At 50.7% G+C, this 19,556-nt stretch overlaps 1 protein-coding gene across 1 annotated transcript in view; it reads right to left on the bottom strand.

Annotated features, from left to right (window-relative positions):
• Positions 1 to 19,556, bottom strand: part of SH3PXD2B (SH3 and PX domains 2B) — a 58,920-nt gene that overhangs the window by 12,744 nt on the left and 26,620 nt on the right. Inside the window, 3 exon segments of the mRNA XM_056502632.1 lie at positions 5,870 to 5,895; positions 14,265 to 14,356; positions 18,283 to 18,359. Of these exon segments, the coding sequence (XP_056358607.1) occupies positions 5,870 to 5,895; positions 14,265 to 14,356; positions 18,283 to 18,359 (195 nt within the window).

Below are 19,556 nucleotides of genomic sequence, written 5' to 3'. Positions count from 1 at the left end.
GTAACTACGGGGTAACCATGGGATAAATACAGGATAACCATGGGATAACCACGGGATAACCAGAGGATAACTATGGGATAAATACAGGATAACCATGGGATTACCATGGGATAACGATGGGATAACCAAAGGATAAATATGGGATAACCAGGGGATAACCACGGGATAACCAGGGGATAACCATGAGATAACCATGGGATAACTGAGAGAACTCCAGGATCACCCTGACTGGGGTTACTTGAGGTCAAAGGGATTATTTGAGGTCACTGGAGATTCTGATCAGGGTTACTTGAGGTCATTGGAGTCTTTTTAAATCGATCCCGGGGCTACTCGGAGTCATTAAAGTATTTTTAAAATTGATCTTTTTAATTGATCCCTAATGCCCTGGAGATTTGGAACTCCTCATATGGAAGGAAAGGAGGAGAGACCTTGGCTAGCAGCAGCCACAGACCATCTACAAGGATTACTGGGCTAATAGGAACTGTGACTGGCTAATTTATTCTCTTATTTACTTGCCACACCTGGAGCAGACACCCCACAGATATGGAAAAGTCAGGAGGGGGCTCCAAATTTATTCCAAAGATATTCCAGGTTGTTAAAAACTAAAAGACTAAAGGGTTTGTAAAGACAAACTGAGAGATAAGAGGAGAGACTGAGAGGAAAAATCTGTGCTGATATCTTTCCAAATAATTTGGGGGGTGGAGGGATGGGTGTTAACCTTTGAGAGGGGTCTCAGTGTCTCTGCTGACTTTGGGCAGCAGGTTTGTTGTAAATCCCAGAGAATTTGGCTCCTGACACAGCCAAGGGATGCACAAGGCTGAACTCCTGAATTTTGGGGTAAAATGTCCAATTTAAGGTGAAATATGTGGAAGGTAGTTCATGAAGGCTGCACCTCAGCAATGGGGAAAGAGAGAGGTAAATTGGGATAAAAAGGAGCTGCATCCTCCAAAAATCTGAGAGATCCCAGGGGAATGGCCCATGGCCTCTCCCTTTATTGGAATAAAGCAAAGAGGACTCCTCTGTCTCCTTTTTGGACATAAACCTCTGCTGTTTGTGGATTAATTTTCCTGACATCAGGATTCCCAGGATGTTCTGCTGCCTCCTGGAGAAGTTCTGTTCACAACAGGTCACAACTGGTTCTGAGAATGCCAGACCACAACCAAGATTTAAATGAAGCATGTGGCTGCAGGGACAGTGTTATTGAAAGGAAAAGCAGGAAATTGTCAGTGCCCATCTGCTATAAACAGCACTCTGCAGAGCTCCAGGTGAGCTGGCCAAGTGCACAGGATCTGTTCCTGCTCATGGAAGCACCAAAACCCTGAGGTGGGGCAGCAGAGTTAAAAATAACCCTCCAAAGTGAATGGTGGGTGCTGGGACTGTCTGTTCTAGCAGCTCAATTAAAGGTTTGTGCTTAAAGCATCTGAGGATCTGCCCAGCCCCTGAGAGAAGAATAACAACTGCAGGAAGAGGTAAGTCTCTCCTTTGTGCCTCCCAGGCTGTAATTACACCTGTGCCTCTGAGGATATTTGTAGTTTCAGCAGCCAATTCTGGATCCTCCAATGTACCCATTAAACCAGCAAGGGAAGTGGTAAACTGAGCTGGAGGAAGAGGTGGGTGTTAATTTTGGGAGCATCTTCACCTGGTCTAATCATCCTCAGCCACAAAAAACACACCCTGGAGTGAGGAACAGCACCCTGAGCACACATCCAGGAGCACATAAACAGCACCCTGAGCACACAACCAGCACCCTGAGAACATACCCAGCACCCTGAGCACATACCCAGGAGCACATATACAGCACCCTGAGCACACAACCAGCACCCTGAGAACACATCCAGGAGCACATATACAGCACCCTGAGCACACATCCAGCATCCTGAGAACATACCCAGCACCCTGAGCACACATCCAGGAGCACATAAACAGCACCCTGAGCACACAACCAGCACCCTGAGAACATATACAGCACCCTGAGAACACACCCAGCACCACATATACAGCACCCTGAGCACACATCCAGCACCCTGAGAACATACCCAGCACCCTGAGCACACATCCAGGAGCACATAAACAGCATCCTGAGCACACATCCAGCATCCTGAGCACACAGCCAGGAGCCCACATACAGCACCCTGAGCACACAGCCAGCACCCTGAGCACACAGCCAGACTCAAAACAGCAATGGTGTAAAGCTGCCCAGGGAGATGGGAGAGCACCAAAGCTCTGCAGCTGGGGAGGGGAGGAGGAGTTTGTCCCACAGAAGAGGTTTGCAGACAGCCCAGGCAGGAGCACAGACTGTGCATCCTCAGCTGTGACAGTGACACAAATGTGGCCAGGAAAGGGGAATCCATGGAGTCCAGGGAGCACTGAGGCCCTTGGGCTGGGCTTGCACAAGTGATGCTCACCCTGGATGCAGGAGAGACACTCAGCACATCCCAGGGCCAGCCCTAGGCTGGGATGTACAACCAGCAGGAAAGGAAATCTCACAGATATGGGGCTGCTTGTGATGTTTCCAGCCTTTCCAGCTTCTGGCTTTGTGAAAAAAGTGAGGAGCTTGTGACAGAGCTTTGGTGTTCCCAGAGGGAAACAAAGAGCTCAGCACTGAATTAGGGACACAGGTTTGAAGCCTGTTGCACACTGCAGCCTTTGCCTAATGCATCTCCCAAAAATGTCATTCTTTGGGTAAAGTCCCTTCCTGCTCTGCCTGTGTGGTCAGAGCCAGAGCTCCCAGCCCCTCTTCTTCCAGACCTGAGGGGTTTGGGATGATCAGCACTGCAAGGGAGACCCTCCTGCTCATTGCTCACTGAAACAGGCACTGAAAAATCTGCTGAATTCTTTGCAAACCCTCTCATCCCTCCAGGGATTCTTCCAGAATCTGAGAAACAATCACATGGAAATACCATCCACCAGTGGAGTTGCAGAGCTCCCCTGTGGCTGCTGTGTTTCCAGTGCCTCTCCTCAGAGCAAACACCTCACTTTGGGGTCCCTCTGCCATTGCAGGGACATCCCACGTGGGCACACAAGAAAGCAGCTAAAACCAAACTGGCAAAGGGGCATCTGAGGTCTCTGCAGCCTCCCTGGGCAGCTCCACCCAAATAGAAACTGGAGGCAGCTCCAGGCTGGCTTGCACGAACCCATGGCTCTCCATCTGTGCTTTCTGTGCAACTGTGAGAGGCTGAGAGAACAGAAACGCTCAGAACAGTCTCAGGGACTGATGGCATGACTACTTTTAGACGTGCCTAAATCAGTGGCCAAGGCAGAGCCCCAAAGTCTGGGGAATAATCCACCCCCTGCAAGCTGTGCAGAGCCCACGCTCAGCCCCAGCCAGGTGGGATTACAAATGCTGGGAAAGCAAGCTAAGCAAAGAAAGCAGATTTGATTTGATTTTATTTCCAGTGCTCACACACACTGGGCTCTCCTCAAAACTGCAAATGTCATCTGAGTCTCGTGGCCACCACAGCAGCAGCACTTTACCCCACTCTGCAGCCCAGTGTTTGCTCAAATCCCACTGCCAAACCCAGCTTGCTGCTGCCAGCACCTCAGAGCTCCTTCCAACTCTGCTCAAGAGCAGTTCACCCCCTCTCTGAGTGCAATTGGGAAATTGCTTTTTGGAAAATCCTCGTGATTTCTGTTTGTTAGCAGCTGTTGCATGACCCCTCTGTGGGGACATCCTGGATTGAAGGAGTATTTTTTTTTTTTGTGCCTTGCTGCACATCTGCTGCCTCTAAGCAGGACCCAATGAACCACCAGGGATTTCCTCAAGGTATACAAGGGGTTGGGGTGACAGCAGCTGAACCAAATTCTGTTTTCTGCTGCCAGGAAATGCAAGACAGCGAGAGGAATCTCTGAGCACGTCTGGCACGAGGCATCAGCCCTGTGCAGTGTTACTGAGAACAAACACCTTGCCCTGGTGGCTGCTGCCAGGGGCAGAACAGCACACCCTGCCCTGCCAGAGCAGCCTCTGCCTTGGATGGTATCCAAACTCTTCCTTCTCAATGGAGAACTAACTCCTGCTTCTCTAACAGGCAGTGTCCTTAAAGTGAATTTTGCCCTCACTGAACTGAGTTGTGCAATTTTCTACCTCTTCCTCTCAACCCTAGAGAGGCCAGAGCACCCAAGGCAGAGCAGCTCTAACAGGCAGGGTCCTTAAATGGAATTTTACCCTCACTTTTTTTTGTCTCGTAAGAGCTTTAAAATTATCCCAATGTCCTGCTTGGAGAGAGAGTAGCCAGAGACTGAGCAGAAAATGCTGTGCAAAGGTTTAAACCATCCTGGTAAAACCCTGTGAGTCCCAGAGGAGAGCACTCAGCCCATGAGGACAGACCAAAACCAGGAGCCACCATCACCAGCAGAGCTTCCCATCTGCACCCAGCCAGCAGATCAGAGAAGCACTGGGACAGCACCAGCTCCTGCAGCTCTTTGGGGTCAGGTCTGGTCCCTCCCTGCAGGAGGAATCCACTCACTCACAGGTGAGTTTGCTCACACAGGTGATGGCAGAGCCAGTTCTCTGGCCAAAATCCTCTCCACCACTGATTTCAGCAGAATTTCCAAAGCCCAGACCTTCCTCCCCAAAGAAGCTCACACCATTTTCACACCTTCTGCAGCTCCAGCAGCTGAAAGGTGCCTCCTTAACCCACAGATCAAAGGCTCTTCACTCCTCTCTGCCCTTTCTGGGAAGCTCAAATGACCCCAAACCACACCAACAATGGGTCTTTCAGAGCTGTCCCCTCTCCTGAGCAGCACAGAGCCAAGCTCCTTCCCCAGGCTCCCACAGCTCCAGGGGAAGGAGAAGGTCCTGCTGCACTGCCCACAGTGCCCCAGGCAGCTCAGACATCCCTCTGCTCTGCTGGGATTCTGCAGAGCTGCTGGGAAGGATGAATCAGGAAAACCTCAGAAATATGATTGCCTGGCAAAAGATTTTGAGAATATGGAAAGCATAAGTGAGATTGAAATGAAAGCCATCCTTGAGATACCAAACCTTAGCCACTAAACAACTAGAAGACAATAGGATGGCTGGCCAAAAGTCATCCCCTCTTGATCAACAATGGTCCAAAGGTCAGAGAAGACCCTGCTAGCTTGGCAGAAGGGGTCCAGAGAATAATTTTTAGGGTTTAAAGTATAACACATGATGGTAATGTCATGATTCTTATAGGCTGCATGTAAATGCCATAGGATTTGCATTTTGTATTAGACTGGTTAGTGGAAATCAGAATATTCAACAGAAAAGATCTGTTGTGTTGTAAATGGGAAAATCTCTCTTACTTTGCTCTCTTACCTCTTAGCACTCTTACTATCCCCCACTCCCTTTCTGCCCTTTTTACCCACACCCTGTGCAATAAACCACAAGTTTCAAGACCAGAAATAGAGATCTCTCTGTCTGTCACCACCCCTGACCCCTGTCCCATCACACAGCCCCTACACAGCCCTTCAGCAGGAGCTGGGGCACGTGGAGCTGCCCCAAGCCCTGTGCCACCAGCCCCCACAGAAAGCCACAGGGGGTGTGACAGCTTCTGGCAAGGGTGATGAGCTGGTGACAAGCTGGTGAGGCCAGAGAAAGGCAGAGCAGGGCAGGGCAGCTGTTAGTACCTCTGTGCAGGAGAGAGGCTGTTCTCTGGATTATCCCTGATGGGGAACAAAGGGACACTGAGGCAGGGATGGGCTGGGCTGGGGGTGCAGGGCACTGCTGAGAGCTTGGCCCACCCTGGGGAGCACCACAGAGCTCAGGGGGTTGGGATGGGGGCTGCAGTGAGATCCCAGGGGATGGAGCTGGGAGCCCCAGGGGGAGCAGAGCAGGGGCTGGTCTGGGCTGGGACCTCAGCTCGGGGTGCAGGAGGAGCTGTGGGTCAGCAGAGAGGAGAGGAGTCCTTACCTGACCTCTTCTTTCCAATGGGCTCCCTGGAAAAGAGAAGAAGAGTGTCAGCAGAGCGAGGGGACAGTTGGGGTGGTGGCTGAGTGACAAACCCACCCAGGCTCTGCTGGGGCCTCTGACCTCCCTCAACCACCCCAGGTGGGCATCACCACCCTGCAAACATCCCCTGCCCCCTCCTTTCATTCAGAAATTTGATGTTTTGTCCTTCCCTCAGTGGGTTTGGGTGCTGGCCTAGCCTTGCAACTCCCACCCAGCACCTCAGGCACTCATCCATGGAAGCAGCAATAAAATGAAATAAAATGCAGCCCAGATGGAGTGGAAACAAACAGGACATTGTTACAGAAACTGGAGCCTGTTGAGTTCACAGACCAGACTGTGCAGAGGCCAAGAGAGGAATCTGTGGGACTGAGCATCCCAAAGACTTCTCAACAGAGAAACTGCAGAGCTAAATGTGAGTTAATGAATAAACCCCATTAGAACTCCCCCAGTTCAGAGGTACAAAGGGAAGGGAAGCAAAGCCAGGCTGGGATCAGCAGGTGGGAATGGCACCCTCCTGCTGATGGCAATAACTGCTGCTTTTCCCTTTTCCCTTTCCTTCTGCTAAACCCATCACTGTAACTCATCCCCTGCTTCCTCTCTCTGCTCTGTCTGACTGAGGGGGCAAAGCAGGAGCTGTGATTTCACTTTGCTGGGATGTTCCTGGCAGGGACACAAAGAGCTGCAAGGTCTGAAGAGCAGCAGCCCCAGCCCAAGCACCTCAGAGGGGACAGGAGCTCAGACAAGACAGGAAACAGCAACAAAAGCAAAAAAACCCTCAGCAGAACCTCCTCCTCCTGTGGAGCTCCCTGGGAACTCGTGGCTCCAGCAGCAGAAGGAAAAACCACTCTGCCTTCCCCTGTAAATCTCATTTAACTCCAGCCCCTCCCAAGTTATAAGGCACAGCTGTGACAGGGGGACACCAAAAAGCCCCACAGAGGTGCTAAAAGCCAGGAATGCTCCTCCAGCTGCTGCCAGAACTCTGAAGGGCTCCTGAGTGACTGGAGCCCCACTCAAAGCTCTGAGCCCACTCCAGAGTCTCAGTGAGCTCAGCTCAGTGTGCTTCAAGAACCTCAGAATCCCCTGAAAAGAAACTTTGACAAGGAGAACTCAGCACATTCAATAATTCCCCCATGCCATGGTTTGTTTTTTTTTTTAGGAAAAGAGAGTCAGGTTTCTCAAGCATCTTCTCCAGGCAGCATCCCTGTGGATCCAGGGGTGGGAAGGGCTGAGATGGGGGCTCAGCAAAGTGAGCAGAATGGGAGGTGAAATAAAACCAAACACCACGAGGCTGCTTTGCAACAGCCTTGTAAGACACCTGCTAAACTACTCACTGCAGGATGCTGGGGACACTGAAATTCTTCATGGACTTGCAAGGTCATAATTCAGGCAAGAAATGTTAATTAAAAGTCATTAATTATAAACCAAGGTCTAAAGAAGAGCTGTTACAAGCTGGGTTGAGTTTTTAAACTCTTTCCTAAGGTACATTTGGTGGCTGCTGGGTCAGGCAGGTCCCAGAGCTGCAGGGACATTGTCACACAGAAAAAGCCATCTTGCAGTGGGACTCACAGGAAAAAAGTGTCCCCAAATGTGGCTTTGGGCCACATTTTGTGGCCAGCTCCTGGAATAGGTGAAGAACTGGAGCACCAACACAAGGGGAACAACTCCAGCTGCTGCAAACCCACGCAGGAGCCACATCAAAAGGGATCTGAGGTCAGCATTCTGAGAAAACATCTCCCTCATATGAAAAAATAATAAAAAAAAAAACCCTCTCTTGTAAAAAAAAATATCCTGCTGCAATACAGTAATGCCACCAAAATAGCTGTCAGGAGAAGAGGGTTCATCTCCTAAGCATGCAGCAAGCTTGGAGATGTTTGCAAAGGTTATGGAGGGGAGGAATGGGGTACAAGAGAGCCCTTGTCTGGGAGAAGAGATGTTTAGGAAATGCTCCAGCAGCACTGAAAGGAAACCCTGTCCCCACACCCCAGGGCACTGCAGAGCTGGCCAAGCTCAGAACCTGCCCTGGGAGCTCAGAAAAGCCACTGCTCTGTCCTGGGAGCTGGCACAAGGCAGGGACTCTGCAGGAATCTGGGATTTCTGTCTGCTGCCATCCAGGAAAGGCAGCTCTAGCAGAAAGAGAGGAGGAGGCTGTTCTGGGATCTGCCTGAACTCCTGGTGAAAGTGCACGTGGCAATCAGGAGAAATGCAAAACAAACTTGGTGCAGAAGCTGGGATCTGTCTGGAGAGCAGGACACGACCCCAGAGCTGCAGCCAGCAGGATCCTGATCCAAACCAACAGCACCAACTCAGGAATCCTGATCCAAACCAACAGCACCAACTCAGGGCTCAGGAATCCTGATCCAAACCAACAGCATCAACTCAGGAATCCTGATCCAAACCAACAGCACCAACTCAGGAATCCTGATCCAAACCAACAGCACCAACTCAGGGCTCAGGAATCCTGATCCAAACCAACAGCACCAACTCAGGAATCCTGATCCAAACCAACAGCACCAACTCAGGAATCCTGATCCAAACCAACAGCACCAACTCAGGAATCCTGATCCAAACCAACTCAGGGCTCACCAGCAAAAGCTCCTGAGTGGCTTCCTGCAGCCCCTCCATCCCAGAGCAGGGACAAAGGCCAAAGCAACAACTTTTTAAGTGTTTATACATGATGGGCTGCTCAGCTCCCCAAAAATCCCAGTGGAAAGTGCTTTTAATTGAAGGGGTTTCTCATTTCTCACCCCCAGCCTCTGGGAACAGCCCCTTCCCCACCACATCCCACTTGTAACTGTGGGAAATTAATAAAAACCTACTTGGCCATATTAATACCTTGGTAATAATTAATAATTGTTGCTGTAGAATGTGTTAGAGATAGAAATGAGATGAGATATGCCCTTGTTCATGTAGTGAAAGAAGATTTTGGGTTATTTTCACACCCTAATTTACAGGGTTTTACAAAAGAATTGTGTCTATCTCTAACTGGTCAGTAACTGGTTAATCTGTTTGATTAAGAGGTGCCTATGTGCAAATGTCTCTTTTAAGAAATTGTGTGTTTTTCTTTAACTATTCAGGAGAGTTTTCACAGGTGTAACTGTTTCAGTCTCAGGATTCTTCCTGATGAGAACAAGTGTTTTCTGCTGTTCTCAGGAAAAGTTGCTGGGTTCCTCTTTAGGCCAGCTATTAGCTCAGCTGAGTAATAAGGCTTGAATTTACAAGGCCTTTTTTTTATAAGGTATTTACATATATATTACAATTAATATCAATAAATTGTTAATAACTATCAGGGCCTTGCTTCTCCAGAGTTAACCTGGGCTCCCTCACATCCCACAGCTGAAATCCAGCTGAAAGCTTTGACTCAGCAGTGGCTCAGTGCCCAGCCCTTCAGCCTGCCCCAGTTTATTCCAGCAGCTCTGCTGTGGTTGAAACCAGCTCTGAGCTGCAGCAGGGTGGGAGGGAGCACACAGAACCTCCCACCTCAGCATCCTGTGCTGGGCAGACCTGCTGAGAGACAGGGGAGCAGGAATGTGATGATTTCTCTTCTTTGAAGCTGCAGGGCTTCCATCCAACGCTGAGCAGAAAAAATCCCACATCCCCCAGACTGCTGACTTTCCAGAGATTTCTTTTTCCACAACCATTTCTCTTCTCCCCTCACTGCTCTTCACAAATTCCTCTGGATCCAGGCTCACTCTGACCCACATGGGCTGGAAGCAGTGGAGGAGTTCCAGTCACAAAAGCCACATCACAAAAGCCACCAGTGGAAACCCTGCCAGCCCCCTCTGCTCTCCTGGAGGACGAGGGAAGTCTGGGATGAGGAAAGAGGGGATGGAGGGAGGGCTTCACCTTCCCCTGCCATCCCACCCCTGGTGTGACATCCTACAGCTGGGAGCAGTGGTGGAAGGAAGAGGAATAAAGTCAGAATTGGAGCCTTTTCCTCAACTTGAGACAGGCTGGGGCTTGGAGCTTAAACCAGAGCTCCACACACTGTGGGTAAACCAGAATTCCATGAACTGCAGCTAAACCAGAATTCCATGAACTGCAGTTAAACCAGAATTCCATGAACTGCAGTTAAACCAGAATTCCATAAACTGCAGTTAAACCAGAATTCCATGAACTGCAGTTAAACCAGAATTCCATAAACTGTAGATAAACCAGAATTCCATGAACTGCAGTTAAACCAGAATTCCATAAACTGTAGATAAACCAGAATTCCATGAACTGCAGCTAAACCAGAATTCCACAAACTGCAGTTAAACCAGAATTCCATGAACTGCAGCTAAACCAGAATTCCATGAACTGCAGCTAAACCAGAATTCCATAAAATGCAGTTAAACCAGAATTCCACAAACTGCAGTTAAACCAGAATTCCACAAACTGCAGCTAAACCAGAGCTCCAAGAAATACAGTTAAAGCAGAATTCCAAGGGTTGCAGTTAAAGCAGAGCTCCAAGGGCTGCAGCCAGCTGTGTCCCTGGCAGGGTTTGACACCCTGGGGTGACACCCTTGGGTGCAGCCCCACCTGCACCCCGGACAGAACAGCACAGGGTGGGTCCAACAGCACCCACAGGCACGTCCCCTCACTGCCACCCTCGTGGGCAGGGGTGAGCAGAAGTGATAGTGGATGAGCAGTGCTGTTCCCCCTCCTTCAGCCACCCAGCAGAAAAATCTCTTTCCTTTTTCCTTTTTTTTTTTTTTTTTTTTTTTTTGTTGTTGCTTTTTGGTTTTTTTTTTTTGGGTTTTTTTTTTGTTTGTTTTTGGTTTTTTTTGTTGTTTTTTTTCTTTTTTGTTTGTTTGGGGTTTTTTTTGTTTTGTTTTGTTGTTTTTTTTGTTTTGTTTTTTGTTTTTTTTTTTGTTTGGTTTGGTTTGGTTTTGTTTTTTTTGTTGTTGTTGTTTTTTGCTGTTTTTTTGTTTTTTTCCCCTCTCCCCCACTCCATTCATGGCCTGGCTCCCTCTCAAGCTCCCAGAGCACAGTATTTATCTGCTGGATGAAGGATGACATCCGGCCAAAGCCAGCCCCGCGTCTATCACAGCTCCCATCTCGTTATTGCTGAGCTGGCAGCACTCCAGGCCTCGGGAATGGGCTCCCAGCCCCTCCAGAGGAGACAGTCAAGGACTTTCATTCATTAGCATTTTGAATTGTAGCTAATAAATACCCCTCTGGCATTGGGAGTGGGGTGGGGATGTCCTTGAGATGCTGGGGCAAAGGGACCAGGGGCACCCACTGAGTCCCTCTGTGTGCTGCAGGAGAGGGAGCAGCACATTGTCCATGGAGAGGAAAAAGGGAGCAGCACATTCTATATGGAGAGGAAAAAGGGGAGCATCACATTCTATATGGAGAGGAAAAAGGGGAGCATCACATTCCTCATGGAGAGGAGAATGGGGAGCAGCACATTGTCCATGGAGAGGAGGAGAATGAAAAGCAGCACATTGTCTATGGAGGGGGACAGAAAGAAAAGAACACATTCTCCATGGAGAGGAGGAGAAAAGGGGAGCAGCACACTGTCCATGGAGGGAAGGAAAAGGGGAGCAGCACATTGTCCATGGAGAGGAAAAGGGAGCAGCACACTGTCCATGGAGAGGAGGAAAAATAGGGAGCAGCACATTGTCCATGGAGGAAAAAGGGAGCAGCACATTGTCCATGGAGAGAAGGAAAAGGGAGCAGCACACTGTCCATGGAGAGGAAAAGGGAGCAGCACATTGTCCATGAAGAGAAGGAAAAGGGAGCAGCACATTGTCCATGGAGGGGAAAAGGGAGCAGCACATTGTCCATGGAGAGGAGAAAAGGGAGCAGCACATTGTCCATGGAGAGGAAAAGGGAGCAGCACATTGTCCATGGAAGGGAAAAGGGAGCAGAACATTGTCCATGGAGAGGAGAAAAGGGAGCAGCACATTGTCCATGGAGAGGAAAAGGGAGCAGCACATTGTCCATGGAGAGGAAAAGGGAGCAGAACATTGTCCATGGAAGGGAAAAGGGAGCAGAACATTGTCCATGGACAGGGACAGGCAGGAGAGGCAGCACAACCACCACTGGGTTCAGCATCACCCACTCGCCCCCCCAGCCCTGCAATGGCCAAAACTCACCAACACACAGAATTCTGCAGCCAGGACCCTGTGGATTGTCCCAGCACAAGAACAGTCTGGGGCTGGGCTGCAGGCAGCCCCTCTGCCTCAGAGCCCAGGCAGGGAGGTGACAGGGCACTGCACTCATGGGTGGGAGCTGCAGCTCCCAGGGCTGCCCCACTCAGCACACAAAGGTCTCCCCACCCCTGCCCACCCTGCCTCGTTTCTGGCTCAGCCTAGAACACAAAATAAAGGAGAGGAGGGTGGGTGTGAGACTGAGGCTGCCCTTCCACCCCATGGCCAAAGCTCCCTCAGCTGCAGGCTGACTCCTGCTGCAGAGCAGCTCCTCCTCCTGCAGGGCACAGGCAGAGCCCCACATCCCAAAACAGCCCCACCCCATGATACACCCCTCTGTGATGTCCCTGCAAGATCATCTTGTCCTGGTGTCCCTTGCTTGTCCCTGAGCTGAGCCTTCCATTGAGGGTGACCCTCCCTAAAGGATGAGCTCTAAGAGATGAGCTTCCCTGAATGATGACCTTCCCTGAATGATAACCTTCCCTGAATGATAACCTTCCCTGAATGATAACCTTCCCTAGAGGATGACCTTCCCTGAGGGATGACCCAGGTTAAGTGGTGAGCAATGGCTGGGCAGGACAGAGGAGAGCATCAGTGACAGCAAGCAATTAGTTAATGGGCTCTGGGGCTCTCAGAGCAGTGACCACGAGCTGCAGGAGGAATGATGAAATGATCACAGGCCAAGCCAAAGGAGGAAAGCAGGGATGGGGGAAGGGGGAATTAAGAGAGGGAATGAAAATAATCAGAATTCCAGGGAGAAGATGCAGTCCACCCAAGCACCACACTGAGACCTGACAGGCTCAGGGGAGAAAAACAAAATCCCTTTATCTACCTCCACACCCTTCCAATAGAGAATGGTGTCAAATCAATTTATTGCCTTTCCCCTCACAATCAATCAGCCTCCTCCAGCACTCGGGCTCTGCTGAGCTGTGCCACAGGCAGCAGGGACAGGGAGAGCAGCAGAGCAGGACATGAGGAGGCTGCTCAGATTTATGATGCTCGTGATTAGTGGGAGATGGGAGGCTCCTGGCCAGAGCAGCTCACAGTCACAAGACTTAGAACCACAGAGTTGTGTAAGGCAGGCAAGATTCCCTGTGTGGAGGCTCTGGAGCCTTGGTATGGAGAGGGGAAAATGCCTTTGCAAGGAGGCAGAGGGTGTTTAAATGTGTGAAGTGAGGATTGGCAGGCTGAGCATGTTCCTGAGACTGGTATTTGCAAGTGGAAAGGGGCTCAGGAAGAGACCAACACTCAGTGGGGTCCCAGAGAAATGTTTCCACTCCCCCTCTGGAGGCAGAGGTGCCCACCCTGAGCTGCATGGAGCTGCTCTCCATCAAAGTCTCCAAATCCCAGAGCTGTGACTCACAAGGGAATTGCTGATGGACACCAGAGACACCAGTGGATATCAGCAAGTCCAAGGCAGTTTGTGCCTCACCACCATCCCAGTTTGTGTCTCACACCATCCCAGTTTGTGCCTCATCATCATCCCAGTTTGTGTCTCACACCATCCCAGTTTGTGTCTCACACCATCCCAGTTTGTGTCTCACACCACCCCAGTTTGTGTCTCACCACCATCCCATTTTGTGTCTCACACCATCCCAGTTTGTGTCTCACACCATCCCAGTTTGTGTCTCACCATCCCAGTTTGTGCCTCACACCATCCCAGTTTGTGCCTCATCATCATCCCAGTTTGTGCCTCATCATCATCCCAGTTTGTGCCTCATCATCATCCCAGTTTGTGCCTCACACCATCCCAGTTTGTGTCTCACACCATCCCAGTTTGTGTCTCTCACCATCCCAGTTTGTGTCTCACCACCATTCCAGTTTGTGTCTCATCACCATCCCAGTTTGTGCCTCATCACCATCCCAGTTTGTGTCTCACCACCATCCCAGTTTGTGTCTCACCACCATCCCAGTTTGTGTCTCACCACCATCCCAGTTTGTGTCTCACCACCATTCCAGTTTGTGCCTCATCATCATCCCAGTTTGTGCCTCATCATCATCCCAGTTTGTGCCTCATCATCATCCCAGTTTGTGCCTCACACCATCCCAGTTTGTGTCTCTCACCATCCCAGTTTGTGTCTCTCACCATCCCAGTTTGTGTCTCACCACCATCCCAGTTTGTGTTTCTCACCCTCCCAGTTTCTCCCACACCCTCCCATTTTCTCCCCCACCCTCCCAGTTTCTCCCACACCCTCCCAGTGTCCCCCACCCTCCCCACTCACTCTTTGGGGGGGCTCAGGTCATCCGGCCGTGTCTCGAAGAACTGCAGCACCTCCTCGCACTGGGAGATGTAGGGGGGCAGCTGGATCAGAGCCTGGGGAGCAAACAGAGACACCGGTGATGGGAAACCCCAAAACTGTGCAAGGAGCCAGGGGGGGCCCCTGGGAGAGCAGGGCCTGGGACAGGAGGGGCCCCAAAGGTGAGAGGCACAGCAAACCCAGGGAGCCCCTCCAGCCCCCCCACCACTGAGGGACAGGCAGAGACTGCCCAGGCCCAGCTCAGCCAGCCCCAGCTCAGAGCCTCAGGGGTGTCCCTGCACTCTCCCAGCTCAGCTCCCAGCGTGGAGCATCCTTGGGAAAGGCTGGGCAGTGGCAGACTCCCAGTGCCATCCCAAAAATGCTCCCCTGGGCCATGGGGAGGGAAAAACACAGCACAGGGCTGGGGGGCTGCTGTGCAATGGCAGGAGATGCAGAATTCCCTCTGCTTCCTTCCCTTCCAGGAATCTCCTGTAAAGAAGCTCCAGCAGTGGGACCTGCAGGGTGAGAGTTCCAGGAAAAAGGGAGCATTAAAATCAGGCAGCAGAGCTGCAGCCCTGCCTGGAGCAGATTTATAACCAGCTTTCTGCACAATTCCCCCTCCCCTCTGTCTGCTGGCCCAGCAGCCTCGTGACAGCAGCGTGAGCAGAGCAAACTTCCCCTCATTTCTCTCCTGGAGACAAAGCCACAGCTGCAGGGCCCTGGGGTGACCACAGGGATCAGATGTGGCTCCTCACTGCCCCAAACCCTCCCAGGCAGCCCAGTGCCAGCACAGCAGACTGTCAGACCACTAATGATGGGCCAGGATCATGGGACAGCAGACAGAAAACCTCTCCCCCTCGGCTCTTGGGCCCAGGGAAGGGCTGTTCAAATATCAGCTTTTGCAAGGATGCCATTCCCATGTGGCACCACTCCCCAGCTCCAGCATCCCGTGATCTCAGTGATTCCCCCCTGCCAAAATCTGGGATTTTGTGGCCTGGAGAAGGCTCTGTGCCCTCTGAGAGCAGGGGAAGGTCCCAGAGAACACAAGGAGGGAGACAGGGCCCCCAGCTCCTTTCCAGGGTGTTCTGAAGCAAGCCCACCCTGCTGTCCTGCTGGCCACAAGCAGCCTGCAGAGGGTCCCAGCCCTGGCCCTGCCACCAGAGCAGTGGCCATCAGGACAGAGTTCTGGGCCTTGGTGTTGGAGCCACAGCAAAGTCACCTTTCCACCCTGCTGCCTGCAGAAAGGGGGGAGAAAGGACCAGACAGAGGATCCTTCTTGGATTAAAAATCCGATTAAAAATCCATCTTGCAGGCAGTGAGGAAGGATCATTCCCCAGCAGCAGTGTTTGCAGTGGGCCACCAGTCTCTCTGGGGTAGAACATCACCAGTCCTTCATCAACCTCCCTAAAAAATCTCAAAACCCTAAGGCAGGAGGAAGGCATATCCCACACTAGGAGAAAGACCAGCAGATGTGGAACACAAAGAGAATAAACTGGAGAGGTGGGAAGACATTTCAGGCCCTGCTCCCTCTCCTTGCCAATGGCTGCTTAAATTCTCATTTAGCAACTCACTGCTTTTACCAGTTGCCCTGATTCCTTCACTGCTTTTCCTGCTCTTTACTTTAAATTGCCACATTTTCCAGGAGCTGTGAAAGCAGTGATTCCCCTCCTGCTCCTCTTCCTGCTTCCACCCCAAATCTCAGCCATGCCCTTTGCAGAGAGGATGAAGACACCCAACATCCCTCAGAGGAGATGCCAACAAAGCAGAAACTTCCTCCCCCAGCTCTCTCTGCTCATTCCTTGCTGATTTGCCATCTCTGCAGCCCCTGGGCAGCCCAGCTGCTTTCTGGTAACAGCAGCAGCTCAAGGCCAGGCAGGAGAGCTGGTGACTCCTGGGTGATGCATTAACAGAGGAGAGCACAGCTCCCTGAGTGCCTCACGTAACATCAGCCATTATGTTCCAGTTGTTAAGTCAAATGGCTTCATTATATTTTATGCCACTAATGGCATCTCTCTGGAAGAGGCAGCTGCAGCATTTTTATCACTGAGGGACGTTTTCTTCCCCAAAATTGAATTTATGGCCGTGTCTGTCTGTGTGACACAGCTCAGTGGCTCTGGAGAAAGGGGCCAAGCAGCAGCAGCTCCCTCAGAGCACACCTTGTACCACACCTCCATCACTCTGCCCTCATCTGCAGTGATTCCTGTCTGCAGCCCCTCTGCAGAGCTGCCAAGATGCATTTCCTAATTCATCTCCATCCCTGCACTTGTTATTCCAGCCACAGCATCACTGCCATGGTCTGGCTGGGGCCCAAATCCCACAGCACTGCCACACCTCCCTCACTAAGGAATAGATATTCTTCCATTTCCCATCTACTCCCATGGATTTTACAGCCTTTGCAGATATTTCCAACAACTGGAAATCAATTTCCATTCAGACTGGATTTTTGGTACCAGCCCTACCATGGCTGCTGCAAGTGCTAATGCTCCTCTTTGACATGGCCAGATGTGACACACTTGATTTTCACTTGTGTGAAAATAATTTATCCTGGACTTCAGGAATTTGTTTCCCCTGCCAAAAAAAAAAAAAACCTGCCCTAAAATCAAAATTTCTCTTACATTTCAGTTTTATATCCTTCAAGAGTATGGAGCAAATTGTCTCAGCCTTCTCTCTGCTCCAACAATTTTTTGAGGTACAAGTCATCTTACCCTGTTTTTGTAACCAATAATTGGAGTTTGTTTCCCACAGCCCCAAGTGCTGTCTGCTACATGAAACAGGAGGTGGGAAAGGAAAGGCTCTGCTGGAGGAGCTGAGTCCTTCAAACCAAGTCCTGATTGTGACAATTTCACTCCAAACCTGTGGGGATGGACACAGCCTTGGACCTTGATGGACACAGGTCCTGCCCAGCCCTCCCAGAGCTGGTTCTGCTTTGAAACTGGAGAAAAGCACAGAGGAAGGGAAAAAAAAAAAGAAAAAAAAGAAAAGCCCAGCAGCAGGGTGCAAACTGGAGTGGGCTTCCCCCTCCAAGCCCCCAGCATGGACCATGAGGAGAGAAAAGCTGAAGCAATTTGGGTGGGTTTGAATAAAAAAAGGGATTTATGGCAGGGGATAACCCACACTCACAGGAACCCAGGAGGAGAGAAAAGCTGAAGCACTTTGGGTGGGTTTGAATTAAAAAAAGGGATTGATAGTAGGGGATGAGTCAGACTCACACGAAGCACAAGGAGAGAAAAACTAAACAACTTTGGGTGGGTTTGAGTAAAAAAAGGGATTGATAGTAGGGGATGACCCACATTCATATGAACCCACAAGGAGAGAAAAGCTGAAGCACTTTGGGTGGGTTTGAATAAAAAAAGGGATTTATGGCAGGGGATAACCCAGACTCACATGAACCCAGGAGGAGAAAAAAACTAAACCACTTTGGGTGGGTTTGAATTAAAAAATGGATTGATAGCAGGGGATGACCCACATTCATATGAACCCACAAGGAGAGAAAAGCTGAAGCACTTTGGGTGGGTTTGAACCTAAAAAAGGGATTTATGGCAGGGGATAACCCAGACTCACATGAATCCACGAGGAGAGAAAAGTTAAACCATGGGTGGGTTTGAACCAAAAAAAGGGATTGATAGTAAAGGTTGAGCCAGACTCACATGAAGCATGAGGAGAGAAAAGCTGAAGCACTTTGGGTGGGTTTGAATAAAAAAGGGATTGATAGCAGGGGCTGAGCCACACTCACATGAACCATGAGGACAGAAAAGCTAAACCATGGGTGGGTTTGAATAAAAAAAATTGATTGATAGGGGCTGACCCACACTCACATGAAGCACAAGGATAGAAAAGTTAAACCACTTTGGGTGGGTTTGAATAAAAAAAGGGATTGATAGCAGGGGCTGAGCCACACTCACATGAACCATGAGGACAGAAAAGCCAAACCAAGGCTGGGTTTGGACCAAAGGACTGATGGCAGGGATGGCACACCCGTGCCCTGAGGCTGCCAGCCCCTCACCTTGCAGTACTCGTCGATGGGGATCAGGCGCTTGACGGCCACGTCGCGGATGTGGCTGCGGCGGAACAGGATCTTCCCTGGAACACAGAGGGGATACAGCAACAGCTCTTCCTTACAGGCAGGAGAAAGCAATTTTATCAAAGAATCAACCACACTTTTACAGACTAAACTGCAGAGCTGAGGACAGGAGGGATGTCATTGGTGCAAGGAAGGTGACAGCTCTGGTAAACTCGCTCTCACCAAAACACGTTTGCCACCTGCTAGCTTGGCTATTAACTCTTCCTCTCCTGTTTTCCTGTGAGTACCTTCTTTTTTTCCCCAGCTCTCACAGTATCCACAGCACAATACCCAAAAAAAGCCCATTTCCTCACACAGATGAAATACCTGTCAGAATCAGGCACAGGTAAAGGTGACAAGGACATTCCAGGAGAGAGAAGAGGAAACTCAGCAAAATGCATCCCCCTGGTGTGTCCCCAGTGTGACAATGGTGAGGAGCATCCCCCTGGTCTGTCCCCAGTGTGACAATGGTGAGGAGCATCCCCCTGGTCTGTCCCCAGTGTGACAATGGTGAGGAATATCTCCCTGGTCTGTCTCCAGTGTGACAAGGATCAGGAGCATCCCCCTGGTCTGTCCCCAGTGTGACAATGGTGAGGAGCATCCCCCTGGTCTGTCCCCAGTGTGACAATGGTGAGGAATATCTCCCTGGTCTGTCTCCAGTGTGACAAGGATCAGGAGCATCCCCCTGGTCTGTCCCCAGTGTAACAATGGTGAGGAGCATCCCCCTGGTCTGTCTCCAGTGTGACAAGGATCAGGAGCATCCCCTGGTGTCCCAGCAGTGTGACAATGATCAGGAGCAGCCCCTGGTGTCCCAGCAGTGTGACAATGGTGAGGAACATCCCCTGGTGTCCCAGCAGTGTGACAATGACCAGGAGCATCCCCTGGTGTCCCAGCACTGTGACAATGATCAGGAGCAGCCCCTGATGTCCCAGCAGTGTGACAATGATCAGGAACATCCCCTGATGTCCCAGCAGTGTGACAATGATCAGGAACATCCCCTGGTGTCCCAGCAGTGTGACAATGACCAGGAGCAGCCCCTGGTGTCCCAGCACTGTGACATCCCCCATCAAAGCAGGTGCCTGACTCCTGTCTGTTTGCTGGTGTGCAGGCCTGGGCTGGATGAAATCCCTGCAAAGGCAGCTCCTGCCTTGTGCACTGCCCAGGTGTCCAGCTCTGCTGTGGGCAGCAGCCAAGCCAGAGGGTTTTTCCCTGTGCAG

This window comes from Oenanthe melanoleuca, chromosome 13 (genome assembly GCF_029582105.1).
Source record: "Oenanthe melanoleuca isolate GR-GAL-2019-014 chromosome 13, OMel1.0, whole genome shotgun sequence".
Classification (NCBI taxonomy): domain Eukaryota; kingdom Metazoa; phylum Chordata; class Aves; order Passeriformes; family Muscicapidae; genus Oenanthe; species Oenanthe melanoleuca.
The sequence above is the reverse complement of the archived record's forward strand: the minus strand, read 5'-3'. Positions and strand labels throughout refer to the sequence as shown.